This window comes from Mastigoproctus giganteus, chromosome 9 (genome assembly GCF_048544385.1).
Source record: "Mastigoproctus giganteus isolate SK-2022 chromosome 9, ASM4854438v1, whole genome shotgun sequence".
NCBI lineage: Eukaryota > Metazoa > Arthropoda > Arachnida > Uropygi > Thelyphonidae > Mastigoproctus > Mastigoproctus giganteus.
Window position 1 is genome coordinate 147,787,421 of NC_143583.1, and position 26,026 is coordinate 147,813,446.

The following is a 26,026-nucleotide window of genomic DNA, read 5'->3' on the forward strand; positions in this document are numbered from 1 at the left end:
AATGCATAGATTTTATTTAACTCATACATTTTCTTTAACATGTTACAGTTCTTTCAGGCTCTCAGGCCTGTGACATAAATCATTGGGTGGTTGCCAGTTCACCAATTACTGAGTTGCACTGACAGGCCTCTCACTAACTATGCAGTTACTGATATAAATAATTTTACGTCTTCACTTTGTTTTGTCTTCTCTCTCGATCTATCCAATATTTTTATGCCTTTTATGGTTCTTTTGCTACGACGTAAATGTAAACTAATTTATATAAGAGAATAGCAATATATAAAATTTACCTTAAAAATATTTTGAGTTTGCTGTTATGTCAATAAATAAAAGGCAGATTTTGCATTTGAGAGAAATAGACAAAAGGCTGCAACTGGTACCAGTACTAGGAAGAAACTGCACTGGATCGAAGTGTAGTTTCTTGGATTGAACTGCAAGCAATTTAATGTGTCTAAACTGGACTGCAGTAGAATAAGTGGTTATTGGTAAAAACAACAGCTTAGACACATTAAATAGACAAAAGGGAGAGATTTACCACTAATTTTTATGAGAGGAGGCCAAGTTGGAGAAAGGGTGCCTTTGAAGATCATCATACAAAAGTTTTATTTTACTATGAGAAATAGTAAGTTTGTTAACCAATCAGAAAGTTCTAGTCATAGAACACAAGGTGTATCTGGGGAATGTCTGACCCAGATGACAAATAGATGAAGCAAACCATCAGTAAAAACTCGACTGCAATTATGGAAGTAGATGGGTTGAATACCTTAGTTTTGATACCTTATGGATTATCGACTGTACATCCAATTTTCTCTCTGACTGCACACTGCAGGTGATGGTAGCCATCTCTGTCTTCTAAATTCTCCACAAATGCTGCTGTTCCCGAAGGTTCAGTTCTTTCTCCCACTTTTTTTGTATCTTACATATTAATAAGCTTCTTCTATTGACTAGAAATCCTATCCATAGCTTTGATGAAGATAGCATTCTGCCTTCCAGTCTGAAAAACCTTGTCCTGAACAAACACCCTCAACTTCTTGAATATCCACCACCAATCCCTCAAATGCTGATTTCCAGGTAATTCTCCAATGGGGTATAGAAAATCTTTGTTAAACTCCAATCCTTCTAAAACTCAGTCCCGTCTTATTTCTAGCAAAACAGGGTTTATTGCTCCTATGTTCATCTTTGAACATAAAAGCAGTTCATCTACGTTCATATTCGCATTTCCAGACAAATTACATATCTCTATTTGGGATTATCCGGACTTCTAGAAATGAATTTTGTTCACTCTTGCCATTAATTTTCTTCGAAAACAACTATGCCCTCTATATAAATCTCATATTTGCATTACCACAGAATACTGTTCCCACAATATTCTGTGTCCTCAATACCCCTCTCAAGCTTCTGGACTTCAAACATGGGCAGTCAGGTTAATTAAGAAAGTTAGGAATTACAGATACCAATTCCCCAACTCATTTACAAATCAGTCCAAGCACATCATAACCAGTTAGTTCAATTCACTGTCCAACTCAAACCTCATAGAACCAACCGCCTCATAATCCCTTGTGCTTCTTGGGAACTTTCTTCACAACTTTACTGCAAACCCAAAAATTACAATCAACAGAAATTCAAAAACTAATGTCAACAGCATATTCTGCTTCTGCTACTACAAGTTCTTCTAATGATTTTGTGTTTGGGGATTTCAACAAATAATAATAATAAAATTAACTACTTTGTTTGTCCATTGCTTTTAATAATTTATTCAAGCTTTTAAATTCACTGAAATTACCCATTTCCACAACACAAGTAGAAACTTATTCCAACAAAATTGTAGGTGGTAGATGACTTTCATCAACCGGTGAAATACCACCACTTTGCTTATTGGAGGCTTGAAGTGGTGAAACCCATGTTTAGTCTCTAGAGCAAAGTTTCCGGCATCCCCCCTCCCCCCATACTTCTCCTTCAACCCATGCATGGTACTGAGTACTATAGGTTTTGATACCTTTCGTGTTTGGGGGTTTCATAAAAAAAAAAAAAAAAATCAATTACTCTGACTGAATGCAAATTTCTGTAATACTTCCAGCAACCATCACTCTCAATTTAAATTTATGTGCATCACTGCTTACCTGCTTCAGGTGTCATCACACATGTAGTTTCCAGTCACTGCAATTAACAGAAGTCAAGTCTCTCTTGGGAAGAGTACCCTTTTTTGCCCACAACTAATTTTGTTTCCATCTCTGCACCTGTTCCGACATATTTACATCCTTACTAAAACAAATCATCCAAACTATTTCCTGTAAGCAGTACTCAAGATACAGCTCTAACCACTGCTGCTTTATACAACACAGAGGCAGGTGAGCTGTCTTAGCAGGAAAAATTTTTTTGCACTGCTCAAAAAATTCATGTTGAACTATATAACTGCCCTAGGGTCTTTCTCATTTTCCACTACCTTGAGAGTGACATCTTCCATATGATATGTTATTCTGGGATTACTGCTATCCAAATACATATATTTTATTTATCAATGTTAAACTTCAATTGTCACTTCTCAGAACACCTGCCTAGTTCCTCAAGATCCTGTCGCAGTAGCATACCCAATTCATGTCATTAACCACCTTGCCAACCTTTATATCAGGAAAATTACTTATTTAACTTGATATGCCTTTTTCAGTATCATTAATAAATACTAAAAAGAACTCCAACAGTGAACTCTGAGGGAATCTATTGGTAAAATTGGTCCGTGGAAAGCACTGGCCATTAATAACCACCTTCTTCTCCAACCAAATCAATCAACCGTTCGATCCTTTATTATTTTTTAGTTTAGTTTTGGTTAAACAGAATCAAAACTGTTTTTTTTTTTTTTTTTATGTAAACCCCAAACACGAGAAGTATTAGAACCTATACTACTTAGTACTGTGCTTGGGCTGGAGGCTGAGAAGACGAAAGAAGATATTTGTTGACATCGGACTTGAACTTCTTTACACTAATTTTCAGGAAATACGTATGAAAGAAGGTTGTTCCAGAAAACGGAAATTGAATGAATAAACGAGGAAGATGAAAAGTTGGTTTTGTGAGTTTGAAGTTGGACAGGATGTTGACTGGTGGCGGTACGGGTTCGGACTGTTTTGTAAGAGAGAGCGGGAATTATTCAGAAGAACAGTGCCCATGGAAGTATCAGTAGAAGAGGAATGCAGCAGAAACAGTACGTCTATGAGACAGCGAGTGGAGAGACTCTGTTAGAGATGAATCATTAATTAACCTAACTGCCCTCTTCTGAATAGAATCAAGAAGCCAGAGAGAGGTTTTGGGGGCACCACCCCAGATGTGGGAACAATATTCCATGGTAGGGGGGATTTGCAATTTATACAGAGTGAGCAGCTGTTTGGAAGAAAAGTAACACCGAGAGTGAAAGAGAAAACCAAGTTTTTTAGATGCAGAGGAAGCAATATTTGTAATGTGCTTGTGCCAAGAGAGAGAGAGATTAGAAGTCAGGGTAATCCCCAAAAGAGATGTATCATTTTGTCTAGAAATCAGAGTGTCACTAAAGATAAGCATAGGAGCAGAAGAATCCGTTTTGAGAAAGATATAAGACAAGAGTGAGTTTTAGAAGGGTTAAAATCAACTAAGTTGTCTTTGCCCCACTAAAGAATTACCTGAAGATTGGCATTTAAGGAATTGGTAGCAGATTTTCAAGGAGTTGAAGCTGATTGAACAGGCAAGGTTTCTCAAAATGGAAAGTGGAGTGCAATGTGCTATCATCGGCAAAACTATGGATAGGATTTCCAGTCAATGGAAGAAGGTTATTAATATACAAGAGGAAAAGAGTGGGGGGAAAGAACTGAACCTTGGGGGACACCGGCATTACAGAAGTTAGAAGACAGAGTGCCATCTACCATCACCCTCAGTGAGCGATCAGAGGGAAAACTGGATAACCAATTACTAAAAACAGTTGGCAAACCATAAGATGGAAGCTTGTTTAGAAGACCTTTATGCTGAACAAGATTGAAAGCCTTTGAGATGTCAAGAGCAACTACTTGTGTTTCACTGAACCTTTCCATTGAATTAGTCCATAAATGGGTAACATAAGTCAGAACATCACCAGTGGATCAACATTGATGGAATCCATACTGCGATCGTTGATCAGACGGAAGGTTTCTAGGTAGTTTAAGAGTTGGCGGTTAATTGATTTCTCCATTACTTTAGAAAGAGTAGAAGAAATTGCAATGGGACGATAACTGGATGGGAGGGATTTGTCACCCTTTTTAGGAACTGGCTGGATATGAGCAAATTTCCAAACAGAAGGAAAAACACCTTTGGAATTAGAAAGTGAAAAACGGCGGCAAGGAACAGGAGTAAGGTCAGGAGCACAGGTTTCGAGAGCAAGTGGAGAAATATCATTGGGACCTGGAGCTTTCTTACCATAAAGATTCGTCAAAATCCTTCTGACATCCTTTTGACAGAAGACCACAGGAGGCATTGAATGGAGCGTGTTGGGAATGGTGGGAGGTGTTTTACCAAGATCATTAATAGATGAACTGGAAGAAAAATGGGATGCTAGCAGGTCAGCTTTATCCGTGGCTGAAGTGACAACAGAACCATCTGGTTTGGACAGAGCTGGGAGCAGAGATGGGCAAAAGTCACGGCCAATAGCTTTGGCAAGGGACCAGAATGCTCGGCTACCACTGGGGCAAGAAGCAAGTTTTCTACTCTTAGCCTGTTCAAACTCTAGTTTGGACTGATTAATAACTGCTTTACAATTGTTGCGAGCTTTGGTGTAGGCACAAAATGAAACTGAAGAATTAGAAACAAGCCAATTACGATATGCAACATTCTTATCTTGAACAGCCTTAGCACATTTATTGGAAAACCAAGGTTTAGATAAAAGATGAGATTTTAAAGTGGAGTGTGGGGTAAAGGATTCCATTCCTGCAAGAATAATTTCACTGACACGATCTGAGCAAACGTTGACATCAGAAGTTTTGAAACAGTAATCCGACAAAGGAAAAGAAGAAAATAAATCTCGCATGTCATTCCATTTTGCATTCTTGTAATGCCAAATGATAAACCTTTATCTCATGGCTGTTCCCAACCTTATGTTGGGAACAGACATGAGATAAAGGCTCCATTGGAGAAGAGACAATCACCAAGTTGGTGATCGGATATGCCTAAAGGACTTCTCACTTCGACCGTGTACTTAGAAGAGTTGTTTGTGAAAAAAACATCAAGCGTATTGGCTGTATGATTAGGAATGTCCGGTATTCTTGTAAGTAAATGAACAATCTGTGCAAGGTCGTTAGTAATTGCAAAAGCCTTAGCATCTCAACCAGCTGGGTCGGTGTGACTAGAAAACGGAAGCCAGCTGGAGTTGTAAACATTAAAATCACCAAGAAAAATAACCACACTATTAGGAAAGTTGGACTGGAGAAAGTCAAGTTGCAAAGAGAGGAAGTCAAAGAGCTCCACGTGATTAGTGGAGTTGGGAGAACAGTAGAGACAACAGATGAATTTTACACAATGAGGTAGAGGGATTTTAAGCCAGAGAAGATCAAAGAGAGTAGATTCCAAATTGCCAAGTCTCCGACAGGGAATATCAGAACGGACATATGCACAAGTACCACCTTTGAGGCAAAAGGAATCATACAGCGAATAATTTGAGCAAGTAATTGAATCAACTGATAACAGAGATTCTGTCACAAAAAGTAGATGGAGTTTGGCAGACTGCAAGTGGAAATGGACATCGTTAAGATTAGAATTGAGACCGCGTATATTTGTGAATTGAATTAGTGAGTGCTTGGGAGGTTTAGATCTTTTCGCAGATAAGCTTGCTCTATTAGTTTGACAATTCATGGTGTATTCATTAGTAAGAAAAAGTGGGTGGGACATGCTGTATGAAGTAATGAAATCTTTGGATATGGCATACACATGGTAAGAATATACCCAGATCCTTGACATAACATGGCCTCAACAATGCTCCCCGCATATACACTACTCGGACTCCCTCCAGTCACTATCTGGCAGAGTAGAGGTAGCAAGATTATACACTAGCTGATCCGGAAGCCTCCTAGAGAGTTACCAATAAGTTCTGTCCAGTGTACCAACTACCAGCCGGCCTGTGAACACCGTTTTAGAGCTGTACCCTCGAAATGCAAGGAATATTGGATCTCGCCATAATGTTCATCATAACCTCAAAAGTCATCAATGATACTGCATGATGGAAGAGATAGGGTTGACCAGAACTTAGCTCTAGAGACTAAACATGGGTTCCACCAGTGCAAGCCTCCAATAAGCAAAGTGGTGGTATTGCACCTGTTGATGTGAGTCATCTACCACCTAGTACTGCCTGCCATAGAGGGGTGGCATTCCTCCATGTTGTGTGAGCGCCACACCTTGACGCCTGCTTACGTTGGTTCACACCTGGGTGGTCACCCACCATGTACTTGTGCATGGAGGTTATACCCAGGATTGCTAACAATCCCACCATCATGAAGGTGCAAGCAGAGTATTTGGCTCTTACAGACCGTCCGGACTTTGCCGAAATTGGGTCCACTTGACTTGAGTGTCACCCGAATATCAGTTCCATCAGCGTTTTACACTCCCAGGTAGCAAAAGTGCAGCTTGTCTGGCATATCTTAGAGAATGTCCGGGACAACCTCAAGGACCTTAACAAATTCATGGTATGATTGCCATATAACTGCAACCCTCTCAAGATGATCCTGCACTACTTCTTTAACCACTGACTCCCAATATTTTCCTTGGCACAGACTTCATTACAGGTCTATAATTACTAACTTCATCCTTTGACACCCCTTTGTGAATAGGAGAGGCATTTACCCATCTCGAATCTGTAGGAGCTGCCACCAAATTCACATAGCTAAAGGTCTGCTTACCTCTTTTGTTGTTGATTCTAATAAAACTGATAGATTGCATCACACTCAGGTGCCTTTTTCGCTTCCACTTTTCACTCAGTAATCATTAAAATTATATAACTCCCACAGTTAGAATAATTTTTACATCTAGAATCATCAATAAAAAAATTAAGTGTGAAAGAATGTAGATTCAAAACATTTTGTTTATTCAGTTTAGCATTAGCATTAGTAGAGGCATATGATGCAAGAAAGCAAACTTATGCAGCATCAGCCAAAAAAAAAAAAAAAAAAAAAAAAACCACTCCCATTTCACCCCTCTGTTCATTCAAAATACCTGTCCAGCTGAGCCTTAAATTTATTTAGGCTATCAACTTCCACAACAAGGGATATAAGTATGTTCCACCAACCAACTACCCGCTGGCTAAAGGCAAAAATCTGCACATCTATCCTACATCTGACTTTCCTCAATTTGAATTTATGCCCTCTCAGGTGATTATTCTGAGCAAGAGGAAGAATCACATGAGCATTGAGCATGCTTAAACCATTCAAGGCTTCATACACCTCTATCAGATCACCTCGCCAGTGCCTAGTCTCCAGACACTGTAATTTGCAAAACTTAAGCCTTTCTTCGTAAGAGCAACCCTTTGTTCCATTCACTAAAATTGTTGCCCTTCTCTGTACTCGTTCCAGCAGCTCTACATCCTTCTTGAAATGTGGCCTCCAGACCTGTATACAGTACTCAAGGTGTGGGCTGACCATTGCCTTATACAAGGGAATAATCACCTCCTTATCCCTGCTAGAAAAATTCCTGGTTATCATTGACAAGATACCATGAGCTACTCTTGCAGCCTGTCTGCACTGCTCAGAAAATTCATATCTGCCTACACTATTACCCCCAGGTCCTTTTCATTCTCTACCACTGTCAGTGTAGTACCAAAGAGTTGATATGTTACCCTGGGGTTACTGTTTCCCATATGTAGTAATTTACATTTGTCAATGTTAAACTTCATTTGCCACCTCTCAGCCGATCTGCTCAACCTTTCCAGATCCTGTTGCAGCAGCATACTGTCAGTAGTGTCCTTAACAATTCTGCCAACCTTTGTATCATCTGCAAACTTGGACATTAAGCTTGATATACCATCATCAGTGTCATTTATAAATACAGAAAACAACAATGGACCCAACACTGAATCCTGAGGGACTCCACTAATAACATTAGTCCACAATGAGCAGTGTCCATTGATTATCACTGTCTTCTTCCCCTCAACCATTCCTTTATCAATAGCAGCAATTTGCCTCCAATGCCACACAGTTTATCAGCATCCTGTATACGATCATTAATAGTTATACCATTCATATCCAGTGGTGAAAGAAATTCACCTTTCTTTCTAGTGTTAACATAACTATGAAATACTTTTTTTTTTTTTTTTTTTACATTCTTATCTAACAAATTCTCATAATCTGCCTTAGGATTTGTAACTCTGGCGAAGGAAAAGAAAGCCAACACGAGAACCACAGGAAACTTCAGGAAACTTTTTTTTAACGGTCAAATGCGTTTCCTGCAGTTTCTCCAGGGTAGAAGGAGAAGGGAAGAATAAACAGATGGTGAGTGTCATCAGTAATGGCAGTAGAAGTCGATAACGATGTATTAATTCGTTTTTTTCTCCTTATTAAAAGCAGATTATTGGAGTTCATGAGTGTAATGCCTTTGCTGCTGAAATTTACTTAAGAGTACACCCTCCAAACTGCCTCAGTCTTAGGGTGTTTTATACCCCCTTCCTGCTGTTTTAACCCGATAGGAAAACAACTTCTACTGCAACTACAGATAACACGCACCATCTGTAGAAGTAGTTTTACTATCAGTTTGAAACAGCGAGCAGGGGAGATAAACACCCTAAGACTGAGGCAGCTGGAGGGTGTACCCCATAAGTAAATTTCAGCCCACTCATAAACTCCGATTATCTGCTTTTAATAATAAGAAAAAACTAATCAATACATCGTTATCGACTTCTGTTGTCACTACCAAATTACATGCACCATTTGTTTACCAAGAATGCACGGAGAAGCTGCGGTACCAGGAACTGCTTTTGACCGGTAAAAGTTTCCCATGGTTCTTGTGTTGGCTTTCTTTACCTTAGTCATTAAGTCCTTTGGTAACTTGGTTGCAGACTAGTTTTCACCTAAAGCAGAATTCAGTGTTTGCTAAAAATTATAATCATTAATTCTGACGCTGAATTAAATCTAAATACTGGACAATAACCCCCCCCTTCATATAAAAAGTTAAGCATCTTCTATGGTTGCTTCCCATTGTGGGAAGTAGTGGTGGTGGTAGTAGTAGTAATGGAGGCATGTGATGCAAGAAAGCAAGAAGCCAAAAAAAAAAAAAAAAATTCACACATCCATTCCCTCTATATGTTTGTCCAGTTCCTCCTTGAATTTATTTAATCTATCAACTTCCACAATGATAGATGGAAGTTTGTTCCAGCAATTAACCACCTGCTGGCTAAAGGGAAATTTCCGCAAATCTATTCTACAACTGTCTTTCCTCAATTTGAATTTATGTCCCCACCTCAGGTTCGTAATCTAAGCAAGAGGAAGGATCCCATCAAAATTCAGGGTGCTCAACCCATTCAAGGCATTGGATAAACTGATGTGTTAACGACATCAGTTGATTCAAGTGAAGATAATTCAAAAAATTATCTAAGGCCATTGTAATCACCTCTGCAAAAGTAAAATCCTTTTAAATGTATGCTTGTTAAGTTACTGTTGTAATTACCAATACACAAGTGAAGCAATGCATTTTCTCACTTATCAAAATATTATGAGTGGGAAGGAGAAACATTCTTAGAACTTGCCATGACTGCTAATGAATTCTGAGAATGCTACCAAAGACCAAGTGTTAAAAATGGTGCCAATCCAACTGACATTGCTCAAAGCTATTTTAGACCCAACTGACAAATGCTGAGGAAGTTAACACATGTCCTAATACACCCATTACAAAACAGAAATAATAGAAAAAAAACTGAACTTGGCATAGCACTGAGAGATTTTCACTTTCAAATCATTTGTAAAAGAATACTTCTAATTAAATGAGAGGTCAGAGAATTCCTTGTTCTTGGAACAAACTGTTGTACAATTTGTTCCAAGAACAAGGAATTCTCTTTTGGAATGCAAATACTGTTCTGGTTCTGCAGGAGGCGTGTAGAATCCAGTGGAATTAAGCTAATGAATGCAACATTTATTACATGATAAAGACATTTTTATAGTTTTAGGAATTTTCATTGAAACCGTCTTCATATTACATACATTGCACTGCATCAATGAATTCAGAGTTTCAATCATTTTTTTCATTCCAGAAAGAGAAAAATCGTATCAAATTTAGAATCTCAATGACAACATATTAAAAATAATAATAAAAAAATTATAAAAGCTAATATTTTTCACAAATTTTAAGAATTATTCATAAAATTTGGCAAGTATACATGTTGCTGATTAAATATACCATCTAGTTAGTTTAATTACAATTACAACAATATTTATTAAGCATTCTTTATTTTATACTGCATTTTGTTAAATTATAAGAAAAAAATCAGACAAATAAGAAATTGAATGTAATTAAAAAGAACATAACAGTAAATCTGTAATGCTGATTACAGAATTTAAAGTTGACAGATATAACAATAATAAAAAAGTTACCTGCTGATATTTCTGAATGCAATCTTCAGAACATAAAGGCTTATTTTCCCCTATTGGAGGAAAGTAACCCTGGCCATTTTTTATTTCATTCTTACACAGAGTACACGTTTCTGGTACAGAAGAATTGTTTATCTTTGAGGTAACAGGGCTAGTGGTAGAAGTAATACTTGCAGTGACTGTCGTGGCTGTATTTATAGCAGGGGCAGTAGTAGCAGCAGTGGTAACAGAAGATCCAGAACAGTTTGTAGAAGGCTTAGCAAGTTTTTGTTTATTTCGAAACACCTGGAAGCAAGAGTCAGAGCAGAGAAACCGAGTGGTACCTTGAAAGAGGACTTGAAATTTCAATCCTTTTGTCTAAAAAAAAAAAATTTTAATAAATTTTTAAAAAAGAAAGAAAAATGCATCTATATTTATCACATTCACATTCACATTCATTCTCTCTCTCTCTCTCTCTCTCTCTCTCTCTATATCTATATATATAAAATCATCAAGAATAATACAATAGAGAAGTTATATTTATTTATTATTTATTTCGTATGATGTGATCAATACACGAAGGAACCAGTTTTTTCTTGCTTCCTTCGTGTATCGTGGCCGGGATATCCATCCAACCGGTTGGTTCGGCACCATCGTGATATCCAGCCCGAGGCGGGAATCAAACCCGCGACCTTTGGGTTGCCAGGCAGGCACTTTACCTATCTGCCTAGCCCGGTCGGCGAGAAGTTATATGCTATAGGAGGAAGAAAATTAAGAATTAGCTTCCCCCTATAGCATATAACTTCTCTATTGTATTGTTCTTGATGATTATTATCGTAAGCTTTGTCCAGGTTGAGCTCACGCCACCTAGAACAGCTTATACACATTCAACTTAATAAGTTCACCAGCCTATCCCTACTTTTGAACGTACAGTATACACCTGGTTGCGTCCACAACATATATCGCTACCAGGGTACACCATATTTTCATTAGTTCATTTCCATGCATAAACACTTAATTAATGTATTTTATACTAGAAATATTTTATATATATATATATATATATATATATAGCATCTAGATTTCCTGTATCCTCTGTTCTCTTTAAAAAATCAGTAATCTGGGATTATCAGCTTTTGCTTGATAGATCTTTGTAAATTTCATGGTATGGAGCTAAGCATGTTTGAAGCTCCCTTTTTGAACTTTGTGTTCTTTTCAGTCGAAGGATTTGCATTCAAAAAATCTAATTGCTCAGCTAAGTTTATGTATTCTTGTATGCTTTTTGGTGTAAAATTTGGAACTTCAGAATTTTCATCTGCGCTATCATCCTCTGAATTGGTTTGGTTTACCTCCGATGCCATTTCCACCAAATCCGCTTCGTCATCATCTTTTTTTTTTTTTTTTTAACCAGTAATTCTTGAATGTCTTCAGTAGTCATATCATCAAAACCTTCCCCTCTTACCGACTTAGCAAGTTCTACTATCGGCACCGATTCCGTTTTCTGCCAGTTCGACCATATTTCCTGAATGAAGTGACCTGGCCTTACATTTTGCCAACATGCTTTTAATGTTAACAGTTTTACTTCTTTGAGCGATAAAGCTATGATTCTGATACAGTCCACAACTAAAAAATGTTTTTCCATGCCTCCATCACTTCAATATATTCAGAATAATTTTTTTTACAAAATCCATTGTAACGATTTTCTGTTTTTATTTACACTTTTCATTGCACCAGGATTAGAGGAGCTATAAACTAGCATAGGTGTTATCATGTAATCTCCTGATGCGTTATTGCACATAAGTAACTTATGCAATCTTTTGATACCTTAAAACCTGGTGCAGTTTTCTATTTTTTTTTTAAATAATCATTATTTTTTTTAAAAAACTCCTCTGCATACTTCTTGGCAGTTTCATTATCAGCCGTTTCTCTTTCCCCCTTGAATTCTTATGTTATGTAATGAGAAACAGTTTTTAAATCGCTCAAACCAGCCTTTACTGACAACAAACTCTGGTTTAACAGAAAATTCTCCATTTTCTTTTAGATGGTTATAAATTTTTAGTGCCTTTTTGTTTAATTACATTGCCATCTAATGGGACACATTTTTTTACTGCTATCGTCAATCCAAATACTGACTGCTTTTTAAATTTTCTCAATTATTGGAGCTCGGGGATAAGCTGTCACATTTGCAGATATGAAAGATCCTGTTGCAACAGCAGTTCTAATTTTCTGTTCATTTTTCTTTATAGTCTGGATTGTACCTTCATTTAAATTTAAACTTTTTTCAGCATATGATACCTTTTTCCCTTTTTTTAAGACTATCCAAAATTTGTATCATACCCAGAAAAATTTATAAATGTTAGAATGAAACTTGTTGTACAAGTACAGTGTTGTCTGAGGATTGCCACAATTTATCAATCATGTTATAGAAAAACCGTGTTGCAGATGTAGAAGTACTGTGTTATACGAGGGTTGCCCGTACTTCCCATGCGGAATTCACACTTAACATTAGTTGTTCCACTGAAAAGAGTTTAAAAAATATCTGACCACATAATCTTTACAAAACACAAAATCCTTTCCCTTTACCCCTTGAAAGTGGTTATTTCTTTGAATAAATCACACATTATCACACTATGATCACTGCACCCTAAAGCTCCTTTACATGAAGATTCATAATACATAATGATCACGGCTAATAATCGTATTAACAATATTGCATTCTCTTGTGCCTCTCTAACACGTTGATATAAAAAGTCGTCCAGGATAGAAACTCAGAAATTCAGAATTCACTGCTAGTGAGCAGCACCAACGTATCTGCAAAGTTTTTTTTTATATAATTTTTCAACTTTTTTTATATAATTTTTCAATAGTGTTAACATTCAGTTGGCCTATAATGTTTTTATCACATACCCAGTATCCATTACTGGTTGCACTCACTGGGAATCTACACGCTACTTAACCAAAGGCATAATAATCCTGTGATGTCTATCCTTTGTGTACACATTATAATCATCATACTCAAATTCTGCATCTGAATATCAGAATGATACGGGGTTTCTGCTATACCTACAACATCAGCATTTAAAGACTTAATTCCTAAAATGCATAAAATTTATTTGCAAGTAAATGTATGCCTATCCATATTTTTAGTTACACTTACAGAGTATCCATAATTGCTAGTCCCACATGAGCCCTAGCAGGCCTTGCAATCTCCCACACCTTGCTTTCTAGGCTGCCACATTTCCCAACAGAAGCAAGAATCAATTTTGCCTCTGCTTGTGGCTGCCATTAAATTGTTTATTTAATGGCAGCCAATGATCATTTTTGATAACCCTCAGTCTTCTATCTTTCAGCCAGACTGCAATCTAACATAGGAGCTTAAAATAATCCCCGCTTATACTACTTTAAGTAGCAACCATCCCACATGGATGCTACATACACTACCATAAACTATCTGTTATATGTATCATATGAATCCAACTGTTTAGCATTAGTGAGGCATATGATGCAAGAAAGCAAGTTTATAGCAAGCATCAGCCAAAAAAATAAAATAAAATAAAACCCCTTCCCATTTCACCCATCCATTCACTCCAAATGTTTGACTAGCACAACAGATGGAAGTTTGTTCCAACTATCAACCATCCGCTGGCTAAAGGCGGATGGTTGATGATCCACACATCTATTCTACAATTGTCTTTATACCCCCTCAGGCGAGTAATCTGGGCAAGAGGAAGAATCCCATGAGCACTGAGCTTGTTCAATCTATTCAAGGCCTTATACACCTCAATTAGATAAACTCACAGGTGCCTAGTCTCCAGAAGCTGCAATCTGCAGAACTAAAGCCATTCTTGGTAACACCAACCTTTGTTCCACACACCAATCTCACTGCCCTTCTCTGTACTCATTCCAGCAGCTCAATATCTTGCCTAAAATGAGGACTCCAGACCTATATACAGTACACTCAAGGTGTGGCCTGACCATTGCCTTTTACAAGGGGACAATTATCTCCTTATCCCCGCTAGCAAAATTCCTGATTGGCAAGACACCATGAGCTACTCTTGCAGCCTTTTTGCATTGCCCAGAAAACTTCATATCTAACTGCACAATTACCCACAGATCATTTTCATTCTCCACTACTCTGAGGGCAGTACCACCCAGTTGATGCATTATTGCTACCAATAGGCAGTACTTTACATTTGTCAATGTTAAACTTCAGTTGCCACCTCTCAGCTCATCTGCTCAACTTTCCCAGATCCTGCTGCAGTAGCATGCTATCATTACTGTCATTAACAACCCTGCCAACCTTTGTATTGTCTGCAAACTTAGACATTAACCCTGATATACCTTCATCAATATCATTGATAAATATGGAAAACAACAATGGGCCCAACACCGAACCTTGGGGGTCTCCACTAATAACATCAGTCCATGAAGAGCAGTGCCCATTGATAACCACTCTCTCTTTCTCTCTTCTCCCACTCGACCATCCTTTTATCCATTGTAGCAACTTGCCCTTAATGCCATACTGCTCCAATTTGTACAGTAGTCTTCGATGTGCCACAGTATCAAAAGCTTTTCGAAAATCCAAGTATATGATATCAAAATTATTCTTTGCATCCAGTTTTCCTTTGTGACCACATCATAGTATCCAATCAGATTTGTCAGACAAGATTTCTCCTTAACAAAACCATGCTGCATCTGAACTATAACTGCAGACTTGTCTAGATGATCCTGCATTGCATCCTTAACCAGTGACTTAAACAGTTTAATGATTGGGAGGGGGAAGAAGTTCGTGGCCTGAGTACAAAAGGATACTGGTACAATGTTAAAAATTTCTGTACTATTTGAAGCATGTATAACACTTCAAATAGTAATCCACCAAGTAATATCATAACGTCTGTCTTTTTTTTTTATTTACACGTCCTAAATTCACGAAAGTTATGTGAATGAAGCAAGATGAACAAAATCAGTCACCATGCAGTCATCCAATATTTGGAGAAAAAGGCAACTAATGCCAAAGGTAATCTGTGAGGATATGGTTACAACATTTGGGGGAAGAGTGTCCATTCCTATTCCACAGTTAAATGAGCAGCAGAATTTAAACAAGAGAGAGAGAGAACATGGATGACCTGCAATGTCCATCGCTCCAGAAGTTGTTGACAGTGTGCATGATGTGGTGATGAGCAATCGACGAGTAGCAGTTTGCTACATTACCAGCACCTTGGGCATCTGAGCATGTGTACCACATAACAGAGGTTCTCAGTATGAAAAAGCTGTTAACACGAAATGATGCAAATGTTCAAGTGAACATTTCATATAGATCCAACAAATTTCCTTGCAAGGTTTATGACCATGTATGAGAGGTGGGTCCATCAGTTTCAGCCAGAGACAAAGAGCAGCACAAACAGTGGAAACAGGCTCTTCTCCACTGCCACTGAAAGCCAAATCAATTCCTCTTGCTGGCAAAGGTGATGGCAGTGGTTTTTTTTAGATGCTCACAGGGACATATTATGCATACCCTGTAAGGCATTTGCATGAACACATCAAAGACAAATGCCGAGAAACACTCAACTCCAGAATCTTGTTCCACGAGGATGATGCACCTGTTCACAAGTCTGTCACTGCTATGGCTTCACTGCATGAGTGTAGTGTTGGAATCTTGCAACCCCCCCCATATTCACCAGATCTAGCACCATCGGACTTTCACCTATTTCTTTATTTGAAAAAATAAAGACAAAGAGCAGCCCAAACAGTGGAAACAGCTCTTCTCCACTGCCACAGAAAACCAAATCAATTCCTATTGCTGGCAAAGGTGATGGCAGTGGTTTTTTTTGATTTTCTCACAGGGACATATTATGCATACCCTGTAAGGCATTTGCATGAACACATCAAAGACAAATGCCGAGAAACGCTCAACTCCGGAATCTTGTTCCACGAGGGCGATCCACCTGTTCCCAAGTCTGTCACTGCTATGGCTTCACTGCATGAGTGTAGTGTTGGAATCTTGCCCCCCCCCCCCCATTTTACCAGATCTAGCACCATCGGACTTTCATCAATTTCTTTATTTGAAAAAATACCTGGATAGCATCCATTTTCCCACCAACAGTGAGGCCGCTGCTGCAGTGGATGCATTCCTGCAGATCCATGGTCACAAACCTTGCAAGGAAATTTTCTGAATCTGCTTGAAAACAATACAATACTCACTTGATAATTGTGTTTTTCATCTGCTGTCCACAACCACGGGACGACCCATCATGTTTTCCTTATATCGTTTTCGTTGGAAGAATCTCTAATATTATGCGGTACACATGTTCAGATGAGGTACCCAAGATGCTGAAAACATGCAGAACTGTTATCGATCACTCATTACCAGATCATGAAAACTGTACACAATTCTGGGCTGGCAAATTGCATTTGGTGTAAATGGCATCGGAGGTAAGCCAAACCAATACAGAGGATGATACAGCAGATGAAAATTCTGAAGTTCCAAATTTTGCACTAAAAACCATAAACATAGCTGAGCAATTATAATCTTATATTTTGCATGCCCTTCGACTGAAAGGAGAACAAAATTCAAAAGGAAGCCTCAAAAATGCTTAGCAACATACCATGAAATTTACAAAGATCTATCAAGCAAAAGCAACCCAGATTACTGATTTTTTAAAGAGAAAAGAAGATATATGAAATCTAGATGCTCCAGGAGAAAGTTCAGAAGGTGAAGATACTCTGCAGCAGAGAAAACTTTCTCATTTGATTGTGATTAGCAGCAATGAAGAGGAAGAAAATGAAATGAACATACATCATCTGATGTATATAAATCACAGTTTGTAAGACATTTGTTATTATTATTATTTTAAAAAATTAAGTTTCTGATAGTTATAAAAAAAATGGTGTATTTTTGTTAGATTTTGGAATGTAACCCCCTTTTTATACCGATTCTTAGTCCAGTATAACACAGTTTCGCACTACACAAGATTTTTTAGGAACTTAACTACAATATTATATGAGGAATATATGTATATATATTGAACCATTTTGGTGACTGGAGAGGAGAGACGAGTCTGGGAAAGTTTGGAATTTTTTTGTATAGGTTAAAATTCACACCATTATAACTTTTTTGCAAGGATATGACTTTTATTATTTCTTTTCCTATTTTTTATAGAATTCATTCATCAATCACATGTCAGAAGTGTAATCTGAGAGAGTAAAGGTTTAAATAAATCTTACTGAATATAAAAAGGCATTACATCATTAAATAAACTGGAAGTTTTGTTAATTATATCGACAGCTGATATATATTTTAAATTTGAAAGAGGTGAATTTTAAATTGCTAAAATGCAGCATTTAAAATAATCATTACTGAGATCTGATAGTAATATTTGATATTAATTGGCTCCATATATACAAAACAACTTCTGTAACATGGCATAGGTTTTTTTTTTCTTTTTTTTTTTTATTACATGGCAATTATATTCCCTATTGTGATTTAACTGCAGTTTCCTGGTTTTATTTTTCAAACTGAATTCAGTAGATCTTACAAAATAAAAGTTATTCAGTCCTATTACTCCCACTGCAACTTCCTACGGGATGCTTCAGCTATAACAATTTCCTTGTAAGCAATGAAGTTGTAAGTCCCAACTTCATTGCTTAAATTGACATGTATTCCACAGTTGCTCTTGTAGATAATCTTTTACACCATATCTGCTCAGTTTGATTGATGACTCTCTTCTATATCCCAGATGTACAAACTGTGGTGAAAGGAAATTAAAACTTAGTTTTTCAGTGTATCCTTGTACATGAATGAGACACATTCAGGAAGTGAGTAAATGAACCCCACCCCACCAAAAAACAGGGATGTCAAAGTGGTGTCCTTCAAACTTTCATTGTGCAGTCCCACCAGGTGTTATCAACTGTATCAGGTTAACAATTAAACCTATATGAAAATAATGGTAAATGGTAATATTAATGGAGATGTAACAGTATAAAATTTCTGTGAAATTCATAAATTACTTAATAAATGGGGCCGATCAGGAGATTACATTTTTGAAGAAAAGAAATGCATGGGGATATTTAATATTTCTTTCAGTAATGCTGACGATGTGCTGTATACATAAAAATACAGCTCACAAGTCCACAAATAGCAGTTGATTGGCTTATGCACCTACCTGAGAGTCACTAGTGTAGGACATGAGCCCTTCAGGAAGTGCTGGAGAGGTTCAGTCCTCTCCTGACTTGTGTTCTCAACATCTCACTTCTGAACACAATATTTATTCCCTTCTACCCAGTGTTACCTGTATTATCAAAGAGATTTTGAAAGTGGAGGATGTTTAATGTTTCCAGCTTCACTTCAAGCCCATGATATCCTTCTAGTGATCTCGCACATAGTAGTAGAGGAATGTGATGCAAGAAAGCAAGCGTCTGAACTTATGTAACATCAGCCAAAAAAAAAAAAAATTCATACAACCATTCCCTCTAAAAGTCTGTCCAGTTCCTCCAATTTATTTAAGCTATCAACTTCCACAGACAGATGGAAATTTGTTCCAGCAATTAACCACCCGCTGGCTAAAGGCAAATTTCTGCACATCTATTCTACAACTGCCTTTCCTAAATTTGAATTTATGCCCACTCAGGCTCATAATCTGAGCAAGCAGAAGAATCCCATGAGAATTCAGCATGCTCAACCCATTCAAGGCATTAATCAGATCTCGTAGGTGCCTAGTCTCCAGCTGCTGCAATTTGGAGAACTTAAGCCTTTCTTGTTAAGAGGACCCCTTCGTTCACCTCACCAATCTTGTTGCCCTTCTCTGTAAACACTCAAGCAACTCTACATCCTTCCTAAAATGAGCCCTCCAGACCTGTACGCAGTACTAAGGCATGGCCTGACTATTGCCTTATACAAAGTGATAATCACCTCCTTTTCCCTATTAGCAAAATTCCTGTATATCATTGATAATGATATACAGGAATTGCCCCATGACCTGCTCTGGCAGCCTGTCTGCATTATTCAGAAAACTTTATATCTGACTGCACAATTATTCCCAGGTTTTTTTCATTTTCTACCACCCCCAAGTGTAGTACCACACAGTTGGTACATTTCTCTGGGGTTACTTCTACCCATATACAGTACTTAGCATTTGTAAATGTTAAACTTCCATTGCCACTTCTCAGTCAATCTGCACAACTTTTCTAGATCTTGTTGCAATAAGCACACTGCCATTACTGTCATTAACAATCCTGCCAACCGTATTATCTGCATACTTGGACATTAAGCCTGATATACCTTCATCAATATCATTGACAAATATACAAAACAACAGCGGGCTCAACACCGAAACCTGGGGGACTCGACTAATAACATTAGTCCACGAAGAGCAGCACCCACTGTTTACCACTCTCTGTTAACTCCCACTCATCCACCTTTTATCCATTGTAGCAACTTTCCCTTAATACCATACTGCTCCAATTTGAACAGTACACTTCCATGTGCAACAGTGTCAAAAGCTTTCCTGAAATCCAAGTACAGTAAAACCTCACTAATCCAGATTAATTGGGCGAGAGGTCATCCAGATTAAGCGATAGTCCGGATTAGTGAAGCAAAACATAGCCCTAAATTACAAAAGAACTGTCCTTTCAAGGGCAAGAATAGGACATACCCATCTGACCCACCTTCATTTACTCACAGGAGATGATCCACCACAATGTACACATTGTTCTAATAATTTGACAGTAAAACATATTCTTATTGGCTGCCCCTATTATAAACAAGCCAGAACTTCATCCTTGATCTCACTGGTTAATCTCCATAAACCAATAACTCTTGAAAATCTCATTGGTGATAAGGCAAATATTTCTGAATTTTTTGACTTTCTCAGGCAAACTGGGCTTTTCAATTATTTCTGATTTCAGATTTTCTTTTGATTTAGGGAAAACTCATGTTTTAATATAATAAGTGAATAGGCACATTATAGCCTTAGCAGCTTATGTGCCATTAAGCCTCCAGAACAACAACAAAAGAACTTAGAACACAAATAAATGGAAAATTTAATGATATAGGCATGCTGATGAAAATAAATTTAAAAAAATATCACTGTAGAGCCTTAATTTAAAAACTATAAAAAGTTTTTAAATAAAATAAAATACATTCATCCATTAATAGAAGGTTCAGAAGCTGCACTTGTTTCTGAACGTAACAATGCAAGTTTGAAGAAATTGTCAAGTTTTATTTGAACAGACCTCTGCTGCTGTTTTTTTAATTAGGATCTCCCTTACTTCTTAGGTGTTCATAATATCCCTGCAATTTTTTATTTGCTGAAGTGTGTACATAATTGATTACTGCATTAATGCCACCTCTTGTGGAGCTAAGAAGTCTCTTCTTAATTGTAGATTCTTGTAGTTCATCTAGTTCATTATCTGCTTCTCCTTCCATAACAGAATCCTTAATAACATCTGCAGCAATTTCTTCCTCTGTTAGAAGCTGAAATCCATGATCTCCTTCCAGTTCAAGCCATGCTTGGATATTTTCTTGCATTATATTAGTGTCTCCGGCTGCCCTCAACACAGTCTGAAAGTCCTCTGGCTCTAATCCCTTAAAGTCAATATCACCATCTGCATTTTTCAAGAGTTTTTATAGCCATTCACTAAAGTTTCCTTTTTAGTGTCCCTCCATGCATTGGTTTGGATGAAGACAGCAGACTTGATATTGTATGATTTGATATTTTCCACAGTTCTTCTTCCTCTTGTGTCCTTATCTTCATCCATTCTGTCATCCAACACCACCATCACCTTATCAAGGAATGTGTGCTTGTAAACATCATTATGGCCTCTTGCAGGCCATAATGATGTCTTGGTCCATGGGCTGTATTAAGACAGTTGTGTTTGGTGGCAAAGCCAGGCATTTTATTTTACCATCCTTACTGGACATATTTTCAATATCCAGATGTGTGGGGCATTGTCAAAGATTAGAAGTACTTTAATCTGATAATTTGAAAATTTCAACACTTCTTTCTGGTACCTCTTGACTTTGGGTACGAAGTGGTTATGGAACCAATTCTTTGTAATGTCTTGTGTGAATCAAGCATTTTGCGAGTTGTAGTAGACAATGGGCAATATGTGCATACAGTCTTAATGCTTTTAATGCGTTTGGATCACAACAAACTTTAGCCAATTAGTTCCATCTGCACTGGTATACAAAGAAGCACTGAAAACTTCTACCCACTGCCATTAGCCTTCAGGTAGTTGATTGCTGAAACAAACTTCCATCTGTCACTGTGGAAGTTGATAGCTTAAATAAATTCAAGGAGGAATTGGACAAACTTTTAGAGGGAATGGATGTGTGAAATGGTTTTTTTTTTTTTTTTTGGCTGATGCTAGAGTAGAGGTAGAGTAGTAGTATCACATGCCTCTACTACTACTACTAACTTTTCCTTGCTCTTTTTCTCCGTCCTGGTGTTGACTGCTCAGTACGAGAGACTTGTGTATTTTCTGGCAGAACACACCAAAACAGCCCATTTCATCAACATTATATATTTGAGAATAACATAGACCTGATTTGTATTATTTAAAGTATTCAAACGCAAATAGAATTTTTCATATTTCAATCCAAATTATTATCTGCCATCCGGATTAACTGTAACCGGCTTAGCAAAGGTTTACTGTATATGATATCAAAATTATTTTTTGCATCCAGTTCCTTTGTGACCACATCATAGTATCCAATCAAATTAGTAAGACAAGACTTTCCCTTAACAAACCCATGCTGTGTCTGAATTATTACTGCAGTCTTGCCTAAATGATCCTGCAATGCATTTTTAACCAGTGACTCCATTACTTTCCCAGGAACAGAAGTTAAACTAACTGGTCTGTAATTACTCGTGTCACCCTTAGATTCTCCTTTGTGAATTGGGGATACATTTATACATCTCCAGTCCACGGGGACTTTTCCTGAGTCCAAGGATGATATCATAATTATGGCTAAGGGTTTTCTTACTTCTTTTGCCACCTCCTTTAATATAACTGTTGTTGCTATTGGGTTTAACGACACAAGGGCTGCTGTGGCCAAATTGTGTCTGTTCATAGTTTATGTAGAGGCAACATATTGTTATAGATGTTAAATTATATCCTCTTGTACACGCCAATACATTTTAAATATGTAAAAGGTTCGTCTATATTTGCTTCATTTCATATAAAATGAGATAGATGATGTGAGATATTCAATGTGGAAAGTGACTGAAAGGTGGTTGATCGGATATTTGAATGAGGACAATCAACCAGAAAATGATGGAACTAAGTTGTCTTTGCCAGTATGAGCACTGCGGTGGATTTTGTCTGAATTATTACTGCAGTCTTGCCTAAATGATCCTGCAATGCATTTTTAACCAGTGACTCCATTACTTTCCCAGGAACAGAAGTTAAACTAACTGGTCTGTAATTACTCGTGTCACCCTTAGATTCTCCTTTGTGAATTGGGGATACATTTATACATCTCCAGTCCACGGGGACTTTTCCTGAGTCCAAGGATGATATCATAATTATGGCTAAGGGTTTTCTTACTTCTTTTGCCACCTCCTTTAATATAACTGTTGTTGCTATTGGGTTTAACGACACAAGGGCTGCTGTGGCCAAATTGTGTCTGTTCATAGTTTATGTAGAGGCAACATATTGTTATAGATGTTAAATTATATCCTCTTGTACACGCCAATACATTTTAAATATGTAAAAGGTTCGTCTATATTTGCTTCATTTCATATAAAATGAGATAGATGATGTGAGATATTCAATGTGGAAAGTGACTGAAAGGTGGTTGATCGGATATTTGAATGAGGACAATCAACCAGAAAATGATGGAACTAAGTTGTCTTTGCCAGTATGAGCACTGCGGTGGATTTTCTACCAATAATAGGATGCGATGAGTATGATGAGTGTGTCCAATTCTGAGTCTTGCCAATACCACTTCCTCTCATCTGTTTTGTCAGAAGCCAGAGGGCCACAGCTTTGGTTCTTGCTTTGTCTGGTAAAGTTTAGTGTTGGTGTTACTTATCCAGATCTGTGAACATTTATTGTAGCACACTTTGCATGTCACAGACTTATAATCAGTGTATGGAACCTGAGAATGATATGAAGAGCCGGTTGGGGGTGTTTAGCGGCAAAGTCAGCACTTTCATTTCCCGGAATGCTAGACCAGGGATCCAGCAAAAACTGATTGTCTGATTGGACACACTGCAAGAGAATAGCTGAGAGTGAATGTTATTGTTTGTTATTTGCTTTTTAGGAGCATTAGCAACTAAGGCCATATTGCTCTGGGATATGCGGTGGTCATTCCCTGACCTTTCCGCATCCTCCATATTTGGTGGTGATGGGCTCGAACCCTGGTCTAATCAAGAAGTGTGTGCTACACACTGCTGCTGCTGCTGCTCCTTCCCACCTGGCTACGGAGGCACTGAGAGTGAATGTGTTTCAAAGTAGGATGAGAGGAGGAGAAATTCTTACTTATAGCAGAGACAGCACTGAGAGGGTTAGTGTAAATTATAGGAGATGAGATGGAAAGCTCCATAATCTTACTAAGTGATAATCTTACTAAGTCTTACTAATTTATGGCGTATAATTCAGCGGTGAAGACACTGCAGTATAGTGGTAGTGAGGCTGTAACTGTAAGTAAAGGAAAAACTGCTGCAGCACCTACCATAGTTGCAGTTTTTGATCCGTCAGTGTAGATTTTACAGGCATGCCAGTTCAGAGTAGAGTGAGCTGAGTGTAACTGCCTGATATTGCAGGGAGGTATGACATTCTTTCCCCATTGAAGAAAATGTACACAGTAAGAGGCAGAAACATACGTCCAAGGAGGAACAGGTGCACTTGTGTCCTGAAAAATATCATTTAAGTTGGTATCCCAACTCTGGACAAGCTCTCTAATCCTGGGTGAGGCCGGTCAATTCTCATTTGGCTTACTCTCATAGAAGGAAACAAACCTAGTATTATAAAGAAACTCCCAACTGGGGTGCAATGGAAGATTCTAAATCTTAGCAGCATAGTGGAGCAGTAGTGTTTTTCTACGAAGATGTAATGGGGATCATGCACTTCCATATAAAGACTTTGGATCGGAGAAATCCTGAAAGCTTCTCCGAGCGCAGTCCTCAGAGCACTGTGCTAGATGACATTCAGCCATTGTTAAGTAGTGCTTCTGGCACAGTCATAAATCAGAAAACCATAGTCTAGGCGTGAACGGATTAAAATTCTGTAAAGATGCAGTAAAGTATACCGATCAGCTCCCTGAGACATGAATGATATCGACCGAAGTATGTTCAAATGCTTTAGACAAATATTTCATAAATGAGTGATGAGAGCTTGGAAATTAAGCTTGCTATCTAATATCAGTCCAAGAAATCTAACAGTGGTAACAAGCGGTATTGAAGTATGGTTTATTTGCAATTCTGGATCAGGATGGAGGGCCCGACACTTGCAAAAGTGAGTGGCAGTGCATTTCTTTTCTGATAGCCGGTAACCATTCCGTCAAGTCCAGGATCCTATTTCTGTTATGACAAGTTGGAGCTGCCGTTCGATAGTATTGATACTTTGAGACTGACAGGAAATGGTAAGGTCGTCTGCATTCATATAAGTTGTAACAGTTTTTGGGGTCTTTTGTCATGCTGCTAACTCGGATTGCAAAAAGTGTTGCACTAAGTACTGATCCCTGTGGGATCAGTAGTGCAACACTTTTTATAAAAACTTGCACTTTTTAGTGCAAGTTTTTATATCGGACCTGAAAAGAGCAAATTTTGAAAAGAGCAAATTTTTCCTGAAACTGCAGGAAATTTTGAATCATTTTAGGCAAATGGCCCCTAAGTCCCAGATGGTAAAGATCCATAATGATACCATGATGCCAGGTAGTGTCAAATGCCTTTTCAAGATCTAAATTGACCATTAGATGTTGTTTCCTGACAAAGGCATTGCGGATATGAGATTCGACCTTGATGAGCACATCAAGGGTTGATCTGTTTTTCCAAAAGACATACTGATGATCTGGCAGGAGATTCTGTGACTCCAGGATCCAAGTGAGCCTTGAATGTATCATCCTTTCGAAAGTTTTCCCCAAGCAGCTCATGAGAGATATGGGTCTATAATTTTGAACCAGGGAAGGATCTTTGCCTGGTTTCGGTATGGTGATGATGAAAGAATGGCGCCAGGCAGAAGGATAGGCATTTACGGAGAAGTTCCGATTGTATAAAATCAGCAAGGGACAAGTCCTTTTCAAGTAAATGCTTCATCATAATGTAATGAATACCATCTGGGCCTGCGGCACTTTTGGATGATCTATTTAATAATTCTTTGAGTTCTGTTAATGTAAAAGGTTGGCTGTACGGGAAGGAGTGGTGCATGGAGAAGTTGGTTTTATATTATTCTGCATCTGCTTTGCTGGTCTGGAAGTAGAATGCATAAGAAGCAGAGGAAGAAATTGTGGCAAACGATTCTGCTAATGCATTAGCAACTTCCTCAGGAGCAGA

At 37.9% G+C, this 26,026-nt stretch overlaps 1 protein-coding gene across 4 annotated transcripts in view; it reads right to left on the reverse strand.

Moving 5' to 3' along the window:
• woc (zinc finger protein without children) overlaps positions 1-26,026 on the reverse strand; it is a 717,317-nt gene that overhangs the window by 549,685 nt on the left and 141,606 nt on the right. For all 4 annotated transcript variants that reach the window (XR_016547396.1, XM_090381483.1, XM_090381482.1 and 1 more), the window contains exon 6: positions 10,557-10,910. Coding sequence is in view for 3 of the 4 variants with exons in the window: in XM_090381483.1 (XP_090237609.1) it covers positions 10,557-10,910 (354 nt within the window). In the remaining variant the exon portion in view is untranslated. The remainder of the gene's footprint in view (positions 1-10,556; positions 10,911-26,026) is intronic.